The 24050-nt window shown below is 35.9% G+C and overlaps 2 protein-coding genes across 2 annotated transcripts in view; both read right to left on the bottom strand.

The window, feature by feature from the left end:
* Positions 1–24050, bottom strand: part of LOC125676121 (uncharacterized) — a 180282-nt gene that overhangs the window by 26850 nt on the left and 129382 nt on the right. The window lies entirely within an intron of this gene.
* On the bottom strand, positions 7752–11797 carry LOC130053210 (toll-like receptor 8). Its single transcript, XM_056159985.1, has 2 exons — positions 11601–11797; positions 7752–10544 (listed from the first exon to the last, which is right to left on the bottom strand). The coding sequence occupies exons 1-2, from the start codon at positions 11620–11622 to the stop codon at positions 8122–8124; spliced, it is 2445 nt and encodes an 814-aa protein (XP_056015960.1). The 5' UTR covers positions 11623–11797; the 3' UTR covers positions 7752–8121.

The following is a 24050-nucleotide window of genomic DNA, read 5'->3' as shown; positions in this document are numbered from 1 at the left end:
AGTAAAACATACATGAATAAAGTAGAAATGCTTCAAGACAAAACAATTGCAGAATTTAACTATAAACTGTTACATAATATACTTTCAAATAATTATTACAGTAATAAAATCAATAGAAATACGACCTGCGTGTGTAAAACGTGTAGCGATAAGATTGAGAATTCAAAACACTTAATATTTGATTGTGTAAATGTACAGACTATATGGAAATTAGTTAGTAACTTCATAGGTTTTGATGTAAAATGGAAAAATGTTGTCGTTGGATTTTTCTCCGTCAGAAATAAAATAACTGTAATGTTCAATTTACTGTTACCCTTTATAGCTCTAAAAATATACAAATATAAAATGTATTGTAGACTTGAAATTATTGATGAAACATCTGAAGGAATTATATGCAACTTAAAAGCATGTATTTCACAATATTTAGAAATATTATTTGCTACTGGCAATACAAAGCATTTTCATTTTTTCAAAAAGATGTTGACTAATCTTAGAGAGTATCAACATTGAATGTCATAATCCCACCCTCTGAGAGGGGCTACCCCTCAGTTGAAGATCAAGAGGATACTTTCATGGACTATTATAATTGTGTATCCTCTTGCATATATGGGCCTTTCAATTGATTCTAACAATACCATCATCAGTAGCTACATTTTTATACAATATAATTATAAACCTATAAATGAAAGGTGACGATAACGAGCAGTGATCAATCTCATAACTCCTACAAGCAATACAAAATAGATAGCTGGGCAAACACGGACCCCTGGATATACCAGAGGTGGGATCAGGTGCCTAGGAGGAGTAAGCATCCCCTGTCGACCTTTCTTTGAATATGTGTGTTGCATCATACATGTGTAGAAGACACTTAAATCAGTGTATAATACTTGTATATCTATGCCTGATGTATAGTGCTTGTGTATAATATATGCCAGTTTATGTGTTGAATACGTGTTCTTATAATTCAGCGATGTGTAAAACATGTAAGTGTATCGAAAATCAATATGTACATCTACTTATTGTATATCAGTTGTTTGTGTAAAGTGTTTTAATAATAATAATAATAATAATAATAAAAAACAATTGATACAGGGATATATAAAAAAGAATTAAAAGGTTTTCCAATTAAAGAAAAGAAGACACTCCAAACCTCAAAACTAAAGTCATTTCTCTTTTCTTTTCTATAAAAGAAGCAGATATCTTGATTTGAGTGTTTATCGTTAGAATTAAAAATGAAGAATATCACTGACCTTTCAGAAAGAGATGTAGTATTAATGCAAAAAGGTCCGTCTGTCACATCGCTCATTTGAGTGAGCATTTTAAAAGATTTTTTTCATTATTTATTCCCGTAAAGATTTTGATACCACATGGTGCCCAAATTTAGCCGGGAGGGTTACGACACAATGAAACTCGCACAGTGTTAAACTAAATGACAATTGTTGAATCATTGGTTTGCAATTTGGACTGGGAAATAAATTTGATTCACAGTAGCTCTGGTGACTGAAATTGATGACTTTGATTCGCGGTGCTTTTAGAATTGCAAATACCAACGGGGAGTTTCTTAACGTATTATACAAAAAGTCTATTTGTTCAATACATTTCATGAATATGGAGGATTCCATCGTACTTATGCTTACAATACGTGTGTCCTTGAATCTAACAGTTTCTGCACATACGTTTTTTTCAGATACTTTAAATCATTTTCATACATCGTCATGGCTTCTCCAGAGAGTTAAGTTTACATACTTCAATTTCTTAAACTGCAATCTCATCAGCGATTTCAATATCTTTCGCATGCCACAAAACGTTTTAAGACGCAGGCATTTAAAGTTAGAAAACGGCCAAAACAAATCTTCGTTGAAATGTACACATTGTTTATTGAGTTCAGTAAGATTTTCAAAGGATTTATTTCTTATATGGAAATCGACATGATAATCAATTTCCAGCTTTTTAAGTTGTTTTAAAGTTTGATTGATTGATTGATTGTATCTTGCTTAACGTCTCGCTCGAGAATTTTTCACTCATATGGAGATATCACCAAGAACGGTGAAGGGCTTCAAATTTAGGCATATGCCTGGCGCTTACGACCATTGAGCGGTGAGGGTTCTTTAGCGTGCCACACCTACTGTGACACGGTTCATCAATTTTTAAAGTCATCTCCGAGACCCGTGACATTCACACCTGATGCTGAGCGTTTGGCGAGGGAAATATCACTACCTGTTTTAACGCCTTAGGTCTGTTGCGGCCGCGATTGAACCTCGACCTTCTGTATGCGGGGCGAACGCTCTAACCTCTCGGCCACCATGTTTGAAATTTTGAGGAAACATGCAGGGTTGCTGTAGTTACGCTCATTGATAAGTTCCTCAGTGATGAAACACGTCCTATTTCGTCGTCAGGAAATCCTCCAACAAGGAAGGGATTGTCATTAATTCTGAGTTCCTGAAGAGAATTCATATGTTGAAATGTTCCCTTTTCTATGGATCCTTTGCGAAGTTGGTTTGAGCTTAGATCTAGCATGCATAAATTAGGCAGACGTTGAAATACGTTCTTCTTGCTGTAATTTATTCTGTTCCGATTAAGATAAATGACTTTCAGATTATGCATTCCGTTAAAGTCGCCATCCTTCAGATTCTCGATATCGTTGACAGAAAGATCAAGGGCTGTGCTATTTGAAACAATGTCTCTTGGTACAGATTTCAATTGTTGATACTGGCAATTGCACACATCACCAGTCGAACCGCATATGTTCGATGATCTAGTGATTTTGCACGTTGCATGCCCATCATACAAAAGTACAATTGGAATAAGACCTACCGTCAAAAGAAACAGTCAAAACAAACAGCCATGCATATCAATTTCCTTCTGTGGAGGACAATGTAAAATTATACAACATACAGGAAAAGGGAGGCATTGAAAATTTCATTGTGGAAATGGATCGTGAAAATTCAAGATATTTAGATTTTGTTGAGATCGTTGTCCTAAGTCACGTTCGCATTTTTGTCATTCCATTAGCACATTTTACATGTATGGACACATAATAAACACATGATATATTTCCTTTAACCTTCATTATCATTGCACATCTAAAGTTGATATAAATCCGATGTCATCTGATCTACAAAGTAATAAAAGGTGTAACTGACGATATTTTTCAACGATATAAGTATGCACCAATTGACACCTATCGAAATAATTTATGAAAGGTGAAAATAAAGAACAGTGATCAATTTCATTACTCCTATAAGCAATACAAAAAAGATGGTTGGGCAAACACGAAACCCTGAACACACCAGAGGTAGGATCAAGTGTCTAAGTAAGCATCCCCTGTCGACCGGTTACAGTGCGTTATCTTTGGCTTCATGTACACGGACATGGGAACCATGACTGTCGAACATAATTGGCATGTACTGAAACCGAGGTCGTACAAAGTTAAAATTTAATTATTACATCGAACCATGAATGAGTAAGTATTCAAGTGCAAGAAAGTAGTTGAATTATGGAAAATATGTCAATCAAATAAAATTCATTAATGAATTTGCTTTAGATTTTGCATATTAAATGGTTTAAAAATCTGACACGTGCACAATACCTCTTTTTCGCATTTTTCTGAACCGGTAACCTCCGAGGTGAATTTACATTGGAGATTACGAGCAGGAAATACTTAAAAGATGACAATGATTCATGAATTGACATGTTTTGCTGATTTCATGGGTTTATTGCTTCAGATTCACTCTGATTTTATGAAATGATATGAATTGAATTCCAATTATGTTATATATTTTATTCTATTTTTTCAATTCATACACCATCAGATACATCTTATATTGCTCTAAAAGAATGCTAGATGAACCACTAACATTAGAAACTTACCGCATATTTTACAGAAACCCATTCTAGACAGTCTAAAGAATGTGTCTTAATTTGTCGAAATACTTCACAAACGCAACGTGTCCAGTGCCTTGTTCTATTGCTACATTCTGTCTTTGTACAACCTGGTCAGAGCTTAAATTACTTCCTGTACCGAATGCGACAGTGTAGGATACTCATACAAACTCGTTGGATCTCGGTTACGTTTTCCAACCTCTCTTAAGGAGGTACTCTACATCGTCATAATGGCTGACTTCCTTCTAAAACATGGTGGAAAATATAAATATCAGCAATATTTTTCTATTCATATAAAAAAGATTCGCCTAGCTGAGTAGCACAGTAGCTTAGCACGTCGACTGCTGAACTGTAAATCGCGTGTTCGAGTCCAGCAGAGGTTTTAAATTTTTCTCAGATTGCTTTCAACTAAACCTTTTTTTTTGACTAAATAAAATAAATTTGAAAATTTTCAATTTCAAAATATTGTTGTACATATTTTCCCCTTTTCATCCATATCAAATTTCCATATTGTAGCATACCTCCTCAAAGCCGACAACTGAGAAATAGTTTACGGTTAATATTTACTAGACCTGGATTGAAACGAAAAATCACCCTTTACCTAACTGCTGAAAAACCCAAATCTAAGTGATTTTAAAACTTCCTCTTACTCCAGAGATTTTATTACGGTCAATGAGCCAGTGATGCATTGAATTAGATTGACCCTTTTTCTACTGCGCCGGTCAATTTGACCGGTGGCACGTAAAAACAGGACTACGCAAAAGGAGTGCCTCTAAATCTTTGAAACTATGGTCATAAGATAAATGATCTACATATCATGTTTTATGAAAATTTTCTCTATTTTTCAGTTACATGTATGTACAAATCAATAAAGTGAATAAAGCCATTAACTTTAAAAAGGCATCTAAAGTGAAAGATGGCTTTGTCTAAATATGATGCAATGTTTTGTCGCAAGGCTATTTCCCCCTTGATATGTTTTTAGTTCTTTTGAGCGGAAGGCTCAAAGGCCATATGTCTGGCGTGCGGTGTGCGTCAACTTTTTGGAAAAGGGGCTATATCTCAAGAACCCCTTAGCTAATTTTTGTAAAATTTGTCACAGGGTATCCTTGGCCAAAGGGTTTTCATTTGTACTAAAACTAGGGTTGTGACCTTTTAACAAGGGGAGATAATTAGGAAAATGCAAACAAAAGTAGTGGTTGCTAAAAATCTTCTTCTTAAGAACCACTGGGCAAATTATCACCACACTTATGGATAAGGATGAGGATAGGTTGTAGATAAAAATGTTCAAGGCATCATCCTGGGGCAAAGGGTGTTGTCTCAAGGTCACTTCAAAGTTGACCTTAAATTTTGTTTTGTTAAAACTTTGATATTTTGCTTAGTGTAAGGACTAGGATCATCAAACTTTGTCAATTGATGCATCTTAGGACCTAATATCATGTTGTCATGGTGACCTACTTTTTGAATTTTGCAGGTAATTATTATTAAATGGATTTTGATGCACATCTTGGACACTTTTGAGCCTATGATCATCAAAAGTTATCAGTTGATGGATCATGGGACTTTGAACTGCGTCATTTAAAAAGTATGTCACCATGACCTACTTTTTGAATTTTATGGCTAATCATTTATGAATTCATTTTAGGTTGTTATTTGAGATACCGAGAGGTTTAGAATCATCAAACCTTGAAAGTTGATGCCACTGGAGGCCTCGAAACATATTTATTTAAAAAAGGTAGGTCACAGTGACCTACTTTTTGAATTTTGCAGACATTCAAATTTCACATTTTCAATATTAGATGCATATTTTGGACACTATGAAAGCTAGGATCATTAAACTTTGTCAATTGATGAATCTTGAGTTTTCATAGTTTGTTGACAAAAAAGTAAGTCAACGTGACCTACTTTTGGAATTTGACGGCTATATTTTAATATTTCAGATACTATTTGACTTACAATTATCAAACTTTGTCAGTTGATGCATGTTGAGTCTTCAGAGTGTGTTGACTAAAAAGTAGGTCATCGTGACGTATTTTTGGATTTTGATGACTATATTTGAATATTTCAGATACTATTTGACTTACACTGATCAAACTTTGTCAGTTAATGGGCCTTGAATCTTCAGAGTGTGTCAACCAAAAAGTAGGTCACTGTGACCTACTTTTGGAATTTGACGTTTATATCTGAATATTTCAGATACTATTTGATTTCAATTATCAAACTTTGTCAGTTGATGCATCTTGAGTCTTTGGAGTGTGTCGACCAAAAAATAGGTCACTGTCGCCTTCTTTTGGAATTTGACGGCTATATTTGAATACTATTTGACTTGTCAGTTGATGCATCTTGAGTCTTCGGTGTGTCGACCAAAAGTAGGTCACTGTGACCTACTTTTGGACAGTTACATTTAGATTTTCAGGTACTATTTGACTTAACATCATCAAACGTTAATTGATGAATCTTGGTTAGTGAAAATTTTTGCCTGTTCTACAATGTATCAGAAGACCGATTCTAGGCCTATGGACCTCTTGTTTATTTTCCCTATCAATGCAATATTTTTTTTATTTTTTTTTTTTTTTTTTTTACATTTTTGAAAAGCATGTATACTCTGCTTTCAGTACTTTTAAAAATGAGAATTAATGCCTGATAAAGTTGATGTTTAAACAGATCGGCATTTTACCTATATTCATATATGAAAATAGGGAAAGGTAAATACAGCTTGTGAAAGTAGAGGGAATTTCCTTTTTGATGGGCCCTTATTCGTGTTATGATTCTCGGTAGTTTTGCTACTACGATAAAATAAATTTGGGACATGCCTCGCGGTTTTCTTTAAAATTAGCGACACAATTTCTCACTAAAGAAGAAAACAATAATAATAGGAAACGGGGCAAACAGAATATGTTTCCGACTCTATGTGTTTGGGAACAAAATAGTCATGTTAGCTTGGAAACAACAACATATCAATTTTTGTACGTATATACCTTTACGAAAAAGATCATCAGCAAACATTCTTTAAAATGCATACATTTTTTGAGATAAAACTTTGTTATTTTCATTAAATCTATGAAATGAATTAGAAAGTCTTCAGTCTTAGAATAGAAAAAAATGAATCAACTATGCAAATGTATGAATATAAGACGTTGAAAATTTGGTTTTAAATTTAATCTTCCAATAAACACTTAAAAAACTGTGACACTTAAAGGTCAAGTGGGGTGCAGATAGATTTTAAATAAAGCTTACAGTTCATTTAAAATTATATTGAAATGTTCACAACTGTGATTTAATTTCGTCCAAATATGCAAGTATTTACTCGAAATAGCTATTCAAATATTGTTATTTATAGAAAGAATGGCGAAATGATTTTTCCTTCCTATTACATTTGAAAACAGTGTATGTTTTTACACATACTACACCACTATATTACCGTTTTGATTTCTGCGACAAATGACCAGGTTTAAAGATATCCTGGATTTAGAAGGTGGCAATTCCAGACATAGACTTGAGTTTAAACCTTGTTTGAATATCTTTTATATATATTCGAGGCTTTACCTGTTTCTTCGTCACCAGTTAGTGATAAGTTTAACGTTTTCTCATGGGAGCCAAAGGGAAATTAAAATGTCTCGGCTAGAAATTATTCTTTGGGTCAATCCATAGAGAATTGGTTATAATATATTCTAACAAAAATAACCTGTGTATTAAAGAAAATATAAACAGATATTGAAATTAAGTATAAATAAAAATGTACAATACGTGTGAAAACCGACACCTAATATACAATACTTGGCCATGCATGAGTTGTCATTTCATTTTGGCCCTATCTATTTGATTCTTAAATGCGTTTTTTTGTAAAAACAAAGTAAGTTGTGAATAATTATTTATGCATATTAGTATCAAAATACAGAATTGTCATTTTTGTCGGAATCACAAGACGTTACAATAGACATACTATATTTATCAAGATTCTTACATGCAGAGTAAATAAATGCATCGCTGGTAATATGACTATAAACACAATTTGTAAAGATATAAAAGGCAAAAATATTGTATAATACAAATTGAAATAAAAATTGTTGTGCAGCTTTCATACATGTATTTTGTCATGCAATCAATATTTTGTTTCTCGTATTTTTCCTGAAACATATTGCGTTAAAATGAGTGTATTCTATATCCACAAATGAAACGGGTTCTCGTATGATAAGTACAGTACACCACAACGAACACGGAAGTATGTGTTATTCCATTTGATTAATCCTTAATAATAGTGAATAACCGTTTGAAAAATTTTGCTTGTTTTCCTTCGGTTCCATTTTCATTGAACACCAATGGTTTGATTTTCCACCAAATAAACAAGATGTCATTTGGAAGGTCTTCAATTTGGATTCCATCCTTGATGATCAGAACAAGCTTCGCCTTAGTGTGAATTGCATGTATTTTTGCGACCTGAATTTCATAGGATCCCCATTCAGATTTGATAAAACCCCGTGTTATTACGAATATCACATATTTACTTATGCTAACAAATTTAACTACTTCTTCTGCATAGGGACTACCTGGGTTAAAATCTTTATCTTGCAGCGCGATTCGAAGATTTTGTCCAGTTAATGCTGGGTAAAGTTTTGAGCGCATCCAAGCAAAATCACTGGATGAATACGAAATATATGCGTCATACACAGGTATGTCGGATGCAATGATTATCGAAAAGCTTTTTCTCCAAAATAATCTGATTCTCAACATTCCATAACGCAGGAGGATTCTGTAGCGGTATAAAATTGTAAATGTTACAAGAAACAGAAATGTGAACGACAGAGCAGAAATCGATATTTGCATCCACAGCCTTGAAATGCATCGTAGTTCTAGGGAACGCATATCATTAATCACAGAAAACAACGATTTGGTTGGTTCCTCAATACAGTAGGTCTCGTTCAAATGACGAAATAGTTCCTGATGATCGGACATCCAGTGCAAAGAATCAATGGCATTACAGAAGCAGTCAAAGGGGTTACCTCTAACATCTATCCGAACGCTTTTTAGATGATTTAAGGTAATGATAGAATCGGTCGAAAAGGATGATATTTTGTTGAATTTCAGTTGAAGAACTCGTAATGATGTAACAACACGAAGAGCTTTTGGAACTGTAGTCAATAGATTGCCATTTAATAATAATGTTTCCAAAGAGGATGCCTGACTTTGAAAAAGGTTAGGATGTAAATCTTTTAAGGCATTCTTTGAGAAATCGACCACCTTCAGTTTGGTAAGGTCATTAAGAAACTCAGCCTTCACATCTCGTGTTAGACCCGAATCAAGATTTACATCACTCATGTAGAGTTCCGACAAAGAACGCAAATATTTAAGAAATGCTACATTTAAATATTTACATTGTACACCAGAGAGATCAAAAAACCACAGTCGAGGTAATATAAGTTTGAGGTTGTCCATCCCACAAAGGGGAAAACTTGTGTATCTAACGTTGAGTCGTTCGAGGTTAATTCCGTACATTTGAATTTTTAACTTGGCTGTGCCGGGATCAATGTGCGTATTGGATGAGTCTAAATCTTCCAATGAAGTAGATAGTGTGATATTTAATGGCATTTGCTGTATCGTTAGTTTGCTGTTTTCAATGGGAGATGAATATGAACCACAGTAACTCTGGTGACTGAGATTTATAACTTTGACTCTCACTGCTTCTGAAATTGCAACTGCAAAAGGGGAGTTTTGAATCGTATTGAATGACAAGTCTATATGTTCAATGCATTTCATAAATATGGAAGATTTCATTGTAGGTATGCTTATACTATTTGTGTCCTTCAAACTAACAGTTTTAACACAGACGTTCCTTAGATACTTCACATCATTTTCATTCATACCAATCATTTCTCCAACGCGTGGGAATGAACGAGAAAAGTTTACATAGTTCAATTTCTTAAACTGGAATCGCATCAGGGATTTCAGTGCGTATCGCATGCCACACAACGTTTGAAGGCGCAGGCCTTTTAAGTTAGGAAACGCCCAAAACAAATCCTCGTCGATATTTTTGCATGGACAATTGTGACCAAAGATGAAGTGTACATATTCTATATTGAGTTCAACGAGATTTTCGAAGGATTTATTATTTAACTGAAAATCGACATAAGAATCAATTTCCATCTTTTTAAGGTTTTTTAATGTTCGAAATTTTGAAGAAAAATACAAGGTGTCTGTAGTAACGCTCATTGATAAGTTCCTCAGTGTTGGAAGATGTTCTATTTCTTCGTCAGGAAATCCTCCACTTTGAAATGCGTTACGATTAATTCTGAGGTCCTGAAGAGAATTCATATCTTGAAATGTTCCCTTTTCTATAGATCCTTTGCGAAGTTGGTTTGAGCTTAGATCTAAAATGCACAAATTAGGCAGATATTGAAATACGTTCCTTTTGATGTGATTTATTCTGTTCCGATTAAGATATATGGCTTTCAGATTATGCATTCCGTTAAAGTCGCCATCCTTCAGATTCTCGATATCGTTGACAGAAAGATCAATGGCTGTGATATTTGAAACAATGTCTCTTGGTACAGATTTCAATTGCTGATATTGGCAATTGTACACGTCACCAGTCGAACCGCATATGTCCGATGATCTAGTGATTATGCACTTTGCATGCCCATCATACAAAAGTAGAATTGGAATAAGACCTGTCGTTAAAGGAAACAGTTAAAACAAACAGCCATGTATATCAATTTCTTTCTGTGGAGGACAATATAAAATTATACAACCAAGGGAAGTATTGAAAATTTGATTGTGAAAATCGGTTGTGAAAATTGAAGATATTTAGATTTCGTTGAGATCGTACTCCTAAGTCACGTTCGCATTTTTTATTTCCATTAGCACATTTTATGGACACAGTATAAACACATGATATATATTCTTTATCCTTCATTATCATTACAATATTAATCTAAAGTTGAAATAAATCTGATGTAATCTGATCTACAAAGCAATAAAAGGTGTAACTGATGGTATTTTTCAACGATACAAGTATAAAGCAATTGACACCTATCGGTATAATTTATGAAAGGTGAAGATAACGAACAGTGATCAATTTCATTACTCCTATAAGCAATACAAAAAAGATGGTTGGGCAAACACGAAACTCTGAACACATCAGAGGTGGGATCAGGTGTCTAGGTTAAGCATCCCCTGTCGACCGGTCACAGTGCGTTATCTTCGGTTTTCATGTACACCGCCATGGGAACGATGACTGTCGGACATAATTAGCATGTACTGAGACCGAGGTCATACGAAGTTAACATTTGAATTATTACATCGTGTCATGAATGACTAAGTATTTAAGTGCAAGAAAATAATTGAATTTAGGAAAATGTGTCAATCAAATAAAATTCAATAGTGAATTTGCTATAGATTTTGCGTATTAAATTGTTTAAAAATTTGACACATGTGCAGTGCCTCTCTTTCGCTTTTTTCTGAACCGGTAACCTCCGATGTGAATTCACATTGGAGATTACGAGCAGGAATTACTTAAAGTATGACAATGATTCGTGAATCGACATTTTTTTTGCTGATTTCATGGGTTTATTGCTTCAGATTCACTCTGATTCAATGAAATTTTACGCATTCAATTCCAAGTATGTTATCATATTTTTATTCTATTTTTCAATTAATATACCTTCAGATACAGCTTATATTGCTCTAAAGGAATACTAGATGAAACACTATCATCAGAAACTTACCGCCTATTTTACAGAAACCCATTCTAGACAGTCTAAAGAATGTGTCTTAATTTGTCGAAATACTTCACAAACACAACGTGTCCAGTGCCTTGTTCTATTGTTACATTCTGTCTTTGTACAACCTGGCCAGAGCTTAAATTACTTCCTGTACCGAATGCGACAGTATAAGTTACTCATACAAACTCGTTAGATCTCGGTTACGTTTACCAACCTCTCTTAAAGCCGACAATGGAAAAATAGTTTACGGTAAAGATTAATTTAACCTGGATTGAAACGAAAAATCCCCCTTTATCTAACTGCAGAAAAACCCCAATCTAAATGATTTTAAAACTTCCCTTTACTCCAGAGATGAGCCAGTGATGCATTGAATTAGATTAACACCTTCTCTACTCCGATGGTGCATGAAAACAGGACTACGCGAAAAGAGTGCCTCTAAATCTTTGAATCTATGGCCATAAAATATACGATCTATATATCATATTTTTGAAAATGTTATCTATTTTTTAACTATGTAAAATTCAATAAAGTGAAGAAAGCCATTAACTTTAAAAAAGCACCTAAAGTGAAAGATGGTTTCGTCTAAATATGACGCAACGCTTTATCGCAAGGCTATTCCCCCCATCGATATGTTTTTTATTTTCCCTATCAATATAACATTTGTTTTGTTTTACATTTTTGAAAAGCATATAATCTCTGCTTTCAGTACATATAGAAATTATTTTTAATGATTGGTAAAGTTAGAAGAAAATAGCAATTTTTTAGCACATGTATGTTTTCTTACGATTTTATTTCTCAATGTTTAAACAGATCGGCGTTTTACCTATATTCATATATGGTAATAAGGAAAGGTAAATACAACCTGTAAAAGTAGAGGACATTTCCTTTTTGATGGGCCGTTATTCGTGTAATAATTCTCGGTAGTTTTTCTAAAATACATTTGGGACATGCCTCGCGGTTTTCCTTAAAATTAGCGACAAAACGTCGTAGCTGAAAACGATCCAAGCGCGTCGCACAATAAGTAGTGAACGATACTTGTATTGTCCCGTTTTGGTAAATTGAATACTGTTTGTGACACTAAAACAATATACACATACTACTGTATATATGAAATAATCATCCAAGTATTTTCTGCTTTTTAAAAAAGTATATAATAATTATTGGTATATAACAGTTACACCACGTACTTGTAACTTCATAAAACACCTAATGAGAATGTTGCATCGGTAGAGTAAATTGAAAAATAGATAAATAACATACTTCAAATTCAGACATAAACGTTATGTAATATTTGTTCGGAATAGTAAGTAATAACTTTTTTCTGCCCAACAAAGAAAACAAAATAGACAAGTTCGCATTATATACTTTTTTCTGTGATCCGCATCGCGGCCTCGGGGTTTTCTGAAATTGTGCACGGGCAACACAAATAAAAAAAAATTATTTGGTATACACATACATACATAAATACCAAGGATAATCCATTAAAGCTCGAAAGCTTATTTCCAATGGGGTCCTTTGATGCACGGATGTTTGCACTAGGGAGTCACACGCGTGTTTCCGTTTCAACGAAAACAACACGACGCGGCTAACGCTTGTGTGTTACATCTTCAAAAATACCTGATGTCAAATGAAGGAGATGCCCTGGATATCATGTTGCAGGATGACCCAGACGATCATGCATTCAGTATAAACATGTAAGTTGATGTAGCCACATAGGCCGATTAGAAAAAAAATACGTTTGCTGTTTTGTTATGTTATGAACAATCCACGATTAATTAACCGCGATTTGATGCCATGATTTGTCGTTTCATGAAAGAAAACATTTACATTTTATGATATCTAAACCAAGTGTATAACACCCAATTGTTTATTAAGAGCTGAATATATCTGACATCAATTAATCTGTCCTGGTTCGGCATCAATCAGTTTGATTACCCCCTTTTTCTCTCTCTCCTTAACTGACGCGCGAGTGTAAGAAGGGGTGGATTTAGTGCACGATGAAAAGGGGGTGGGTGGTTTTAATCTGACTGAGCATTCATGGCCGCTGATGCAGAGGTTATTTTCCAAGAATTTTCTATGTTTATAAAAAACCCTTATGCCTTCTATATGATAAATCTAGAAGTTAAAACATGTTTCCCTTAGCTAGTTATTTTTCATCTCAACAAACAAGTAATTATTGTAGTTGTAAAACTGTCATTTATTAATGACAAGAAGATATCAAGATAAACAATTAGGGAGATCCTACTTTCTTATCAAATTGTACATAGACTTGGTTTAGGATCTCCCAAAGTTACATGTTAAGATATAGTGTGATGATTATAATCACTATAATTAAAAATAAGGTGGCAACAAACAATAGGCCAACAAAATCCAATAAACATTGGATTGACCGCCACCCAAGGGAAACAACTAATAAACATGACAGAGGAAAGAAAATCATCTCTAATATCAGAAAATCTTGAGAAAAGGAGATTAAATAATACATAACACAATAGAATACTTATACAATTACAAATAGCCCGCAAAACCACTGACTCTATGTCCTGGATTACATCAGGGTAATTTATTTAGCACATACAGGAGTACATGTATACTAGCAGCACTGGTGTAGGAGAAAGTAGCAGACATAATCTGGCCTACTCATCGCTAATAACTTACATAGACTAAGACTCATAGAATGATGGCAGGCATAATCTGACCCATCTAATTTTGATCTGAAGACGGTTTCTGGGAGAATGGCAGACATTATCTGACCCATCGAATGTTGAGTGATCTAATGACACCTACAGGGGAATATGACAGACATAATCTGACTCATTAAATTGAAAGAGTAAAAGAACTCGTCCTTATATATTTCTTAACAGCATCGGACTTCCATCGACCCATTCGCTGTATCGCATTTTCAGAAAAACCTAACCTAGCTGCATGTGACCGTTGTACAATTTTGGATTCAAATCCATGAATGAAATAGCTGCCTCTAATGGTTTTGATCAATCAATTACTATTTGCTAATTGTTTTGATCTAATTGTTTTGATCAATCAATTACTATTTGCTTAGAGGTCCAGCATGACAAGGGATTCTGTTCAGTTTTTTGCTTTTGTTTTGAAACAAATGAATGTGAAACTGGAACCCCGTTAATAAACTGAAAAAGGGGACCACTTGAATGTTTGAATTCATGCACATAGTGAAAGAGAGCAAAAACTGGACATAATTCATTGTCAGGCTGGACCTCTAAGCAAATAGTAATTGATTGGTCAGCTTGCATAGTTTTTGCATGACTTATAATTAAGCTTACACTGCTTAACTTCCCTTCTTCTTTTGCTTCGAAATGGACGTCTGACCTTACTTGAACTATAGCCTGTTTTGACTTGGTAACTAATTCCCCTAGTCTGAAAAATCCAAAAAAGGCAGTGAGAAACAATGCTTTCAATAAAACACGGTGAAGAAAATTGGAGCATGTATGATGTATGGTATTGGCGAGTTTCATGAGAATTTCCCTGTTATTGGGAGTCGCGAGTATGCCCCAATGACATGATTTTTGACAGTCTTTTAACAATTTTTGTATTAGAACATTTTGGGATGGGTCTGGCAAGTTTAAACGTTTATGAAGAAATGAAATAGCGAAAACCTGTGATGCTAACGTGCTTGCCGAATAATTGTTTTCATATAGGTGAGCCAAAAAGTTTCAAATTGTAGGATTTGTAATGGGAGAGTAAGCTTTGATGCTGGCCAATGACACAACTTATCCCATGTATGTAGATTTTTGTAGCAGGGTTCAGAGAGGCTTGTGTTAAGTTGCATGCCATCGGTGTTAAATGTGCAAAAGCTGGCATGGAACGTGTGTTGGTTGTTTGGCCAAGTATGGAGCTTCCCTGAAAGTTTCCTGAAATTTTAAACGAGAGAGCCTGTCAGCCAGTGCATTAGATTTTCCTGAAACATGTTTAGCTCTGCAATGAATATTGTATTGCATCGACACTAGCACAAGCCGTCGTAACAATTCCATAAGATTATGTTCTTTTGCTGACTGCTTCTTGATAACATCCACTACCGCCATATTGTCAGATAGAAATATAATTTTCTTGTTCCGAAGTTCCTGACACCATATTTCTAAAGCAATTACAATTGGGAAACGTTCTTTGATACATATCTGATATTGCACAAGAGCATCAGACCACTTATTTGCAAACCGTTTAGAACCTAGCACTGCTGCATAACCGTGTGACCCTGATGCACATGTTTGCAAGTTTAAATGATCCGAAGACACCCATTCTTTATCTAAGAAAACTGACTTGTTGAATGAAATCTGACCAGGTAGCTGAGTCAGCTCTAGCTTCCATATCTAACTTAATATACCTTGTAGAATCATCTAAAGCACAGGTGAGATTGATTAAACGCCGAAAAAAAAACTCTCTCTGGCACTACAACCCCACATGCAAAATGTAAGAGATCTATGATTGTTATTCTTTTAATGAGACCTTTTTACATTTTTTCATTTGATTAAGCGTTTTGGTAACCTACATTCCATCGCTTCAGTATCTACCTCAATCCCATAGATAGTTAACTTCGTTGTAGGGGGTTGTGTTATTTGCATCATTATCGGGATACCCGCTTGTTTACATAGAAATAAGAAACTTGTTAGATCATCTCTACATTGTAACGAGTTCGGTGGGCCTATAAAGAAAAAATCATCCAGGATATGAGAGATACCTGCTGCCTTGAAAACGTTTTCCACTGTAACGCATAGGTAAGTGCTTCATAAATTTGATAACTGCTACTTGCTCCCATTGGTAAACGCATATCATAATAAAAATGCATCTCGCCAACGAAAGCCTAAAAGGTGACAGTCTAGTGGATGAATTGGAACTATTCTAAAGGCATCTGCAATGTCAGATGTTGCCATTAAACTATATAGACGAAATTTCTGAACTGAATAGACAAAATTGTCAATTGAATCATAGTGAACCACCGAAAATTACTTTGGAATCTTGGCATCAACAGACTGATTTTTAGGGAAAGAAAGGTCGTGGATAATTCTAAAGTTTCCTGAAGTACTTTTTGGCACTAATCCTAAAGGTGACACAGTGAAATTTTCTAAAGGGGTTCATCAAATGGCCCAGCTATTCTACCTTTTTAAATTCCAGTTTGAACATAATCGTCAATGATACTGGGGTGATCTGCTGTTGATTTGTGATTTTTTGATATATGAGACATATGTGGGCCAGCAACACAGCCCAACCGAAAACTCTTTTTAAACCCTTGCACTAAGCTAAGTAATCTGAAAGAGATCTATCATATTGGACCAGAAAGTAATTTAGCTTGTCTGGCATAACTGGTGTTGGGAGCAGAAATCCTCCTTGAGGCTGTTGATGCTCTTGATTTGATTTTGAGGATTGATTTTTCTTATTTCCTCTACAATTGGTTCTTGAATGGTTTTCATAACATGTTTGTGAGTAAAGGCATGGGTCATTTTGACACTGTTCTCCATTATTAAAGGCATATCAGAAACACATTTGCGCTCTGCTTGACCCTTTCCGAAAGGGCTGTTGGGCTGGACGGGATATATATGCACCAGTGACAGCTTTCACTCCGAGTTCCTCGATTGGGTTTTGCCATGGCACATTTACTGTTTCTTTCAATTGTCGAAAAGTTTCATCGTAAATTCTCCAAGCTCCCTCCTCTAACATTTTGTGCATTTCCCTGATAAAGAAGCAACATTTTAACAAATGCAGTGCTTGGTTTTCGAGCTTTTTCAAGATATAATCTATGGAAATCAAAAAAGCGTCTGTCCACTGATTAATAGTCAGTGATGTTTTGGGTTGTGTCGACCCCTGCTGCTGAATTGTCACAGACCCAGCAGCAATATTCAACGAGACAGGATCCTCACACTGCTGCAGCAACACATGTAAATCTATGTACTGGTTTTCCCAGACTTTCTGTTTTGTGTGTTGTGCTACCACTACACCAAGAGGGATCCCATCAGAAAGAGAGATAGGTGATATGTGAAACCTTGGGTTTTACTGGCTCACCTGTATTAAATATTTGGTTAATTAAAGTAGAGATGTTATTGCTAGTGTCAGGACTATTCCGCTGATCCACAGTGCCAGAGGACTGAGCTACAGTTGACTCTGTTGATTCCTCCGTTTCTACATGGTTTTGATTCTTGCTGTCATTTTGCTGTTTCAAAATCTCTGCAGCTAATTTCTTGTAATCGATGTTTAGAGACTGCTTTCGCCGACTGGTTATCAATTTCCATTCTTTTTTATTTATTTGCAGACTAGTTTGCGGCTGCCCGCTTCCACGGCATGGTTACAACTGAGGAAAATGCAATTATTATTATAGTTGCAATGTATATATGAATTAAACATTATAAGGAGAATAACCCTTGTTACAACTACATGATATTTCCCAACCTAAAGCTTTTGCCAAATTCAGTTGCGCTGAAAAATAATAGCGTAAACTATATCCATAACAGTAACATGAAGTACTTATAGATCATGTATTGGTACATAATGGTTGATTGATTATATCGTGCTTAACGTCTCGCTAGAGAATTTTTCACTCATATGGAAACGTCACCAAGACCGGTGAAGGGCTTCAAATTTAGACCTAAGCTCGGCGCTTACAGCCATTGAGCAGTGAGGGTTCTTTAGCGTGCCACACCTACTGTGCCACGGGTCATCCGTTTTTAAGGTCATATCCAAGGACCCGTGACATTCACACCTGATGCCGAGAGTTTGGTGATGGAACTGTCACTACCTGTTTTAACGACTAAGGTATGTTGCGGCCGGGATTCGAACCCGACCTTCCGCATGCTCTAACCTGCGGCGGTTCCGGTACATAATGAACTAACATTTTAGAACCGATGCCTGTAATTACTAAAACAACTCGTATTGGTAGTCCACAAAGTAACCAATTACTTAGAAACAGTAACCCCGATTACTAAAAGATCATATGCTGGTACCTAGTGAACTCGCGTCTTGGAAACAGTAACATGAATGTAGAATGTAGAGATTATATACTGTCAGATCACATAGTAAACCATTTTTCATTTAATCAGTAACAGGAATAACTTGAGATTAAGTACTGAGACATAGTGAACTAATCTTAGACACAGTAGTATGAATTAAGTATAGATCATGTACCAAGACATAGTATACTAACATATTGGAAACAGTACTTACTTATATCATGTATTGTCAGACCACATAATAAATCACTTTCTTAGAAACAGTTACAAGAAATACTTAGAGATCATGTACTGGTAACTAGCGGACTAGCATATTAGAAACAGTAACATGAATTACTTAGAGATCAAGTACTGAGACATAATGAACTAACATCTTAGAAACAGTAACATGAATTACTTAGAGATCTTGTACTGAGACATAGTGAATTAACAACTTAGAAACAGTAACATGAATTACTTAGAGATCATGTACTGCGACATAGTGAACTAACATCTTAGAAACAGTAACATGAATTACTTAGAGATCTTGTACTGAGACATAGTGAATTAACATCTTGTAAACAGTAACATGAATTACTTAGATATCTTGTACTGAGACATAGTGAATTAACATCTTGTAAACAGTAACATGAATTACTTAGAGATCATGTACTGAGACATAGTGAACTAATAACTTAAAAACAGTAACATGAATTACTTAGAGATCATGTACTGAGACATAGTGAACTAACAACTTAGATACAGTAACATGAATTACTTAGAGATCATGTACTGAGACATAGTGAACTAACAACTTAGATACAGTAACATGAATTACTTAGAGATCAAGTACTGAGACATAGTGAACTAACATCTTAGAAACAGTAACATGAATTACTTAGAGATCATGTACTGAGACATAGTGAACTAAAATCTTAGAAACAGTAACATGAATTACTTAGAGATCATGTACTGAGACATAGTGAACTAACATCTTAGAAACAGTAACATGAATTACTTAGAGATCATGTACTGGCAGTTCACATAGCAAACCAATATCTTTAAAAGAGCAGCATGAATTAATTAGAGATCGTGCACCTGTACATTATGAACAAACATCTTGGACAAATAACATCGATTACTTAGAGCTACGGCAAGCAGTAGTGAACACAGCTAATAAGATCAGTGTTATTTTCACTATTGTCTAGGAGGAACTTAATCCCAAGTCGCTCATAAAGCAACATGACTGTCACCATTGTGCAGGCTGGCAAAAACACAAGGATGAGAGGATTTATCACCGGTCCCGTGGATATACGCCTAGGAAATGTGGAATACAATTTTCAAGCCTATTTGACTCCCCTCGAGGATCAGATTATGTGGGGATGGAGCTCCTGCATCATCACAAAGCTCGCCTGGATTTAAAAATTGGTACTCATGGGAAAGGAGAAAATCCCCGTGACGTTCGGGCTTTCTGAGGAGAAATAGGAGACCCAATTCTTTATGATCAAAACAGTCCAGGTTTCATATGCCAAGTTGATATTTGCCTTCGTTATGACCCTATATTATCTAAGATTAGGAACTTTCAGGTGAGCTCAATTTCGATAAAGGCATATGCTAAACCTTTCAAGGGTTCCATAAGTTTGTCTTCGCTGTATTCCGTGTATCAGTTTCATTTTGTTCGAACACCATATTCAACTATTAAAGAGGTCTGAAAAGTGGAGACACCTTCGCGAGGCCCAAATTGCTACCCCTTCAGTCGAAAACTAAGGGCAAAAAGGAGAGCCCAAGGGATCCCCTTCCTTGCCTCCACACTCCTTTTGTGAACCTTTCAAACATAAGTAGGGGTCTTCGATGATTCCGATCTATGCGTGTAATACGTTGTCAATAAAAACTGAAGGGGATCTCCATAACAAGAAAAATTACCATTACCATTTCTTCACAGTAGTATCCTAACTCCAACTTCTCATTCCCCGGGGTAGGGGTATTTAATGATTCCCAACCCTATGTCTATTCACTTGGTATGATTCAATATTTTGAAAATTGGAGGAGCGAATCTCCGTAACCAGAGGAATTAGCATCACCATTTCTTTATAATGGTGGGAGAAGACCACTTATACCCTACCCTCAAAATCTCAGTCCCCGGGGTAGGGGTTTTAGATGATTCCGAACCCGATGTTTATTCACTAAGTGTAATGCGTTATTAACAACATTGGAGGAGCGGATCTCAGAACATGTAACTAGAGACACTACCATCACCATTTCTTCATAGTTGTGACAATGGATGACTAACACCTTACCCCAATATATCAGTCCCTGGGGTAGGGGTCTTCGATGATTTCGAACCCGATGTTTATTCACTAAGTGTAATCTTATATTAAAACAAAAAGCTCATGGGCCTAGAATCGCTCTTCTGATACGTTGTAAAACAGCCAAAAATTCTCACTAAGATTCATCAATTAACAAAGTTTGATGATGTTAAGTCAAATAGTACCTGAAAATTTAAATGTAACGGTCCTACGTTTGGTCGACACACTGAAGAATCAAAATGCATCAACTGACAAGTCAAATAGTATTCAACTATAGCCATCAAATTTCAAAAGAAGGTCACAGTGACATACTTTGTGGTCGACACACTCCAAAGACTCAAGATGCATCAACTGACAAAGTTTGATAATTGAAGTCAAATAGTATCTGAAATATTCAGATATCAACGTCAAATAGGTCACGGTCACCTACTTTTTTGTCAACAAACTGTGAAGACTCAAGATGCATCAACTGACAAAGTTTGATGATCCTAGCTTTCATGATGTCCAAAATATGCATCTAAAATTGACAATGTGAAATTTGTATGTCAGGAAAATTCAAAAAGTAGGTCACTGTGACGTACTTGTTTTTATAAATATGGTTTGAGGTTTCTAGACGCATCAACTTACAAGGTCTGATGATTCTAAACCTCTCGGTCTCTGAAATAACAGCCTAAAATGTATTCATAAATGATTAGCCATAACATTCAGAAAGTAGGTCATGGTGACATACTATTTACATGATGCAGTTCAAAGTGCAATGATGCATCAACTGACGACTTTTGACTTTTGACTTTTTGACTTTTGAGGTTCAAAAGTGTCCAAGATATGCATCAAAATCCATTTAATAATAATTACCTGCCAAATTCTAAAAGTAGGTCACCATGACCTACTTTTGAGACAACATATTAGGTCCTAAGATGCATCAACTGACAACATTTGATGATCCTAGTCCTTACACTATGCAAAATATCAAAGTTTTAACAAAACAAAATTTAAGGTCACCTTAAAAGTGACCTTGAGACCACACTCTTTGCCCCAGGATGTTGCCGTGAGATATTGTTTTTTTATCTACAACCCATCCTCATCCTTATGCATAAGTTTGGAGAAAATTTGCCCAGTGGTTCTTAAGAAAAAGATTTTTAGCAACCACTACTTTTGTTTGCATTTTCCTAATTATCTCCCCTTATGAAAGGGTCATAACCCTAGTTTTAATACAAATAAAAGCCCTTTGGACAAGGATATCCTGTGACAAATTTGACAAAAATTGACCAAGGGGTTCTTGAGATATAGCCCCCTTTCCAAAACGTTGACGCACACCGCACGCCAGACATATATATGACCATATGATTAGCTCTTTGAGCCTTTGGCACAGAAGAGCTAAAAAGTTGGAGGAACGGATCTCCATAACTAGTGAGAGTACCATCACCATTTCTTCATCGTGGTGTGAGAGGACCCCTAATAGTCTTCCACTAAAATTTCAGTACCTGGGGTAGAGGTCTTCGATGATTTCGAACCCGATGTTTATTTACTTAGTGTAATGGGTTATGGATAAAAAATGGAGGGGCGGATCTCAGTATCTAGAGAGAGAGCACCATCACCATTTCTTCGCAGTAGTGGGAAAAGACAACTAATACCAAACCCCCAAAATGTCAGTTCCCGGGGTAGAGGTCTTCCATAATATCGAACCTGATTTTTATTCACTTAGTGTAATGCATTATGCATAAACATTGGAGGGGCGGATCTCCGTAACTAGAGAGAGTAACATCATTAATTCTTCATAGTGGTGGGAGAGGACCACTCATATCCTACCCCCAAAATTTCAAAATTTCGAACCCGATGTTTATTCACTGATAGTATTGCGTTATTAAAAATGTCCGGTGAGCGGATCTCCATAACTAAAGAGAGTAACATCAGCATTTCTTAATAGTGGTGGGAAAGGACTACTAATACCCTTCCGCCAAAATTTCAGTCCCCGGGGTAAGGGTCTTCGATGATTTCGAACCGATTTTTATTCACTTACTGTAATGCAGTATGCATAAAAATTGGAGGCGTGGATTTCCGTAACTAGAGAGAGTAACATCACCATTACTTCATGGTGGTGGCAGATGACCACTAATACCCTCCCCCTAAAATTTCAGTTCCCGGGGTAGTGGTCTTCGATGATTACGAATCCGGCGTTTATTCACTTACTATAATGCGTTATGCATAAAACTTTGAGGAGCATATCTCTGTAACTAGAGAGAGTAACATGACCATTTCTTAACAGTGGTGGGAAAGGACCAAAAACACCCTTCCGCCAAAGTTTTAGTCCCCTGGGTAGGGGTCTTCTATGATTCCAAACCCGATGTTTATTCACTTAGTATAATGTATTATGCATAAACATTGGAGGGGCGGATCTCCGTAACTGGAGAGAGTAACATCACCATTTCTTCATAGTGGTGGGAAAGGGCCACTAATACCCTACCCCCTAAATTTCAGTCCCCGGGGTAGGGGTATTCGATGATTCTGAACCCGATCTTTATTTATTTAATGCAATACATGTACATTCTGCATAAAAATTGGACAGGCTGATCTCCGTAACTAGAGAGAGTACCATCATCATTTCTTAACAGTGGTGGGAAAGGACCAAAAACACCCTTCCCCCAAAATTTCACTCCCCTGGATAGGGGTCTTTGATGATTCCGAATCCGATGTTTATTCCCTTACTGTAATGCGCTATGTATTAAACTTGGAGGCGCGGATCTCCGTAACTAGAGAGAGTAACATCACCATTTCTTCATGATGGTGGGAGAGGACCACTAATATCCCACCACAAAAAATTCAGTCCCCGGGATAGGGGTCTTCGATGATTCTGAACCCGATGTTTATTCACTTCGTGTAAAGCATTATGCATAAAAATTTAAGGGGTGGATCTCCGTAACTAGAGAGAGTAATATCACCATTTCTGCATAGTGGTGGGAGAGGATCACTCATACCCTACCCCCAAAATTTCAGTTTCTGGGGTAGGGTCTTCAAAAATTTCGAACCCGATGTTTATTCACTAATAGTATTGCGTTATTAAAAATGTCCGGTGAGCGGATCTCCATAACTAAAGAGAGTATCATCACCATTTCTTAATAGTGGTGGAAGAGGACCACTAATACCCCTCCGCCAAAATTTCAGTCCCGGGGTAGGGGTCTTTGATGATTCCGAGCCCGATG

Source organism: Ostrea edulis, chromosome 3 (assembly GCF_947568905.1).
Source record: "Ostrea edulis chromosome 3, xbOstEdul1.1, whole genome shotgun sequence".
In the NCBI taxonomy this organism is placed as follows: Eukaryota; Metazoa; Mollusca; class Bivalvia; order Ostreida; family Ostreidae; genus Ostrea; species Ostrea edulis.
The sequence above is the reverse complement of the archived record's forward strand: the minus strand, read 5'-3'. Positions and strand labels throughout refer to the sequence as shown.

What these genes read in the sequence shown, in the direction of transcription:
- LOC130053210 (XM_056159985.1), bottom strand. Translation starts at nt 11,622, where the DNA reads ATGGGTTTCTGTAAAATAGGCG. An exon ending in GGGTTTCTGTAAAATAGGCG is followed by an intron (nt 10,545 to 11,600) that starts GTAAGTTTCTGA and finishes CTTTAACGACAG; the next exon opens with GTCTTATTCCAATTCTACTT.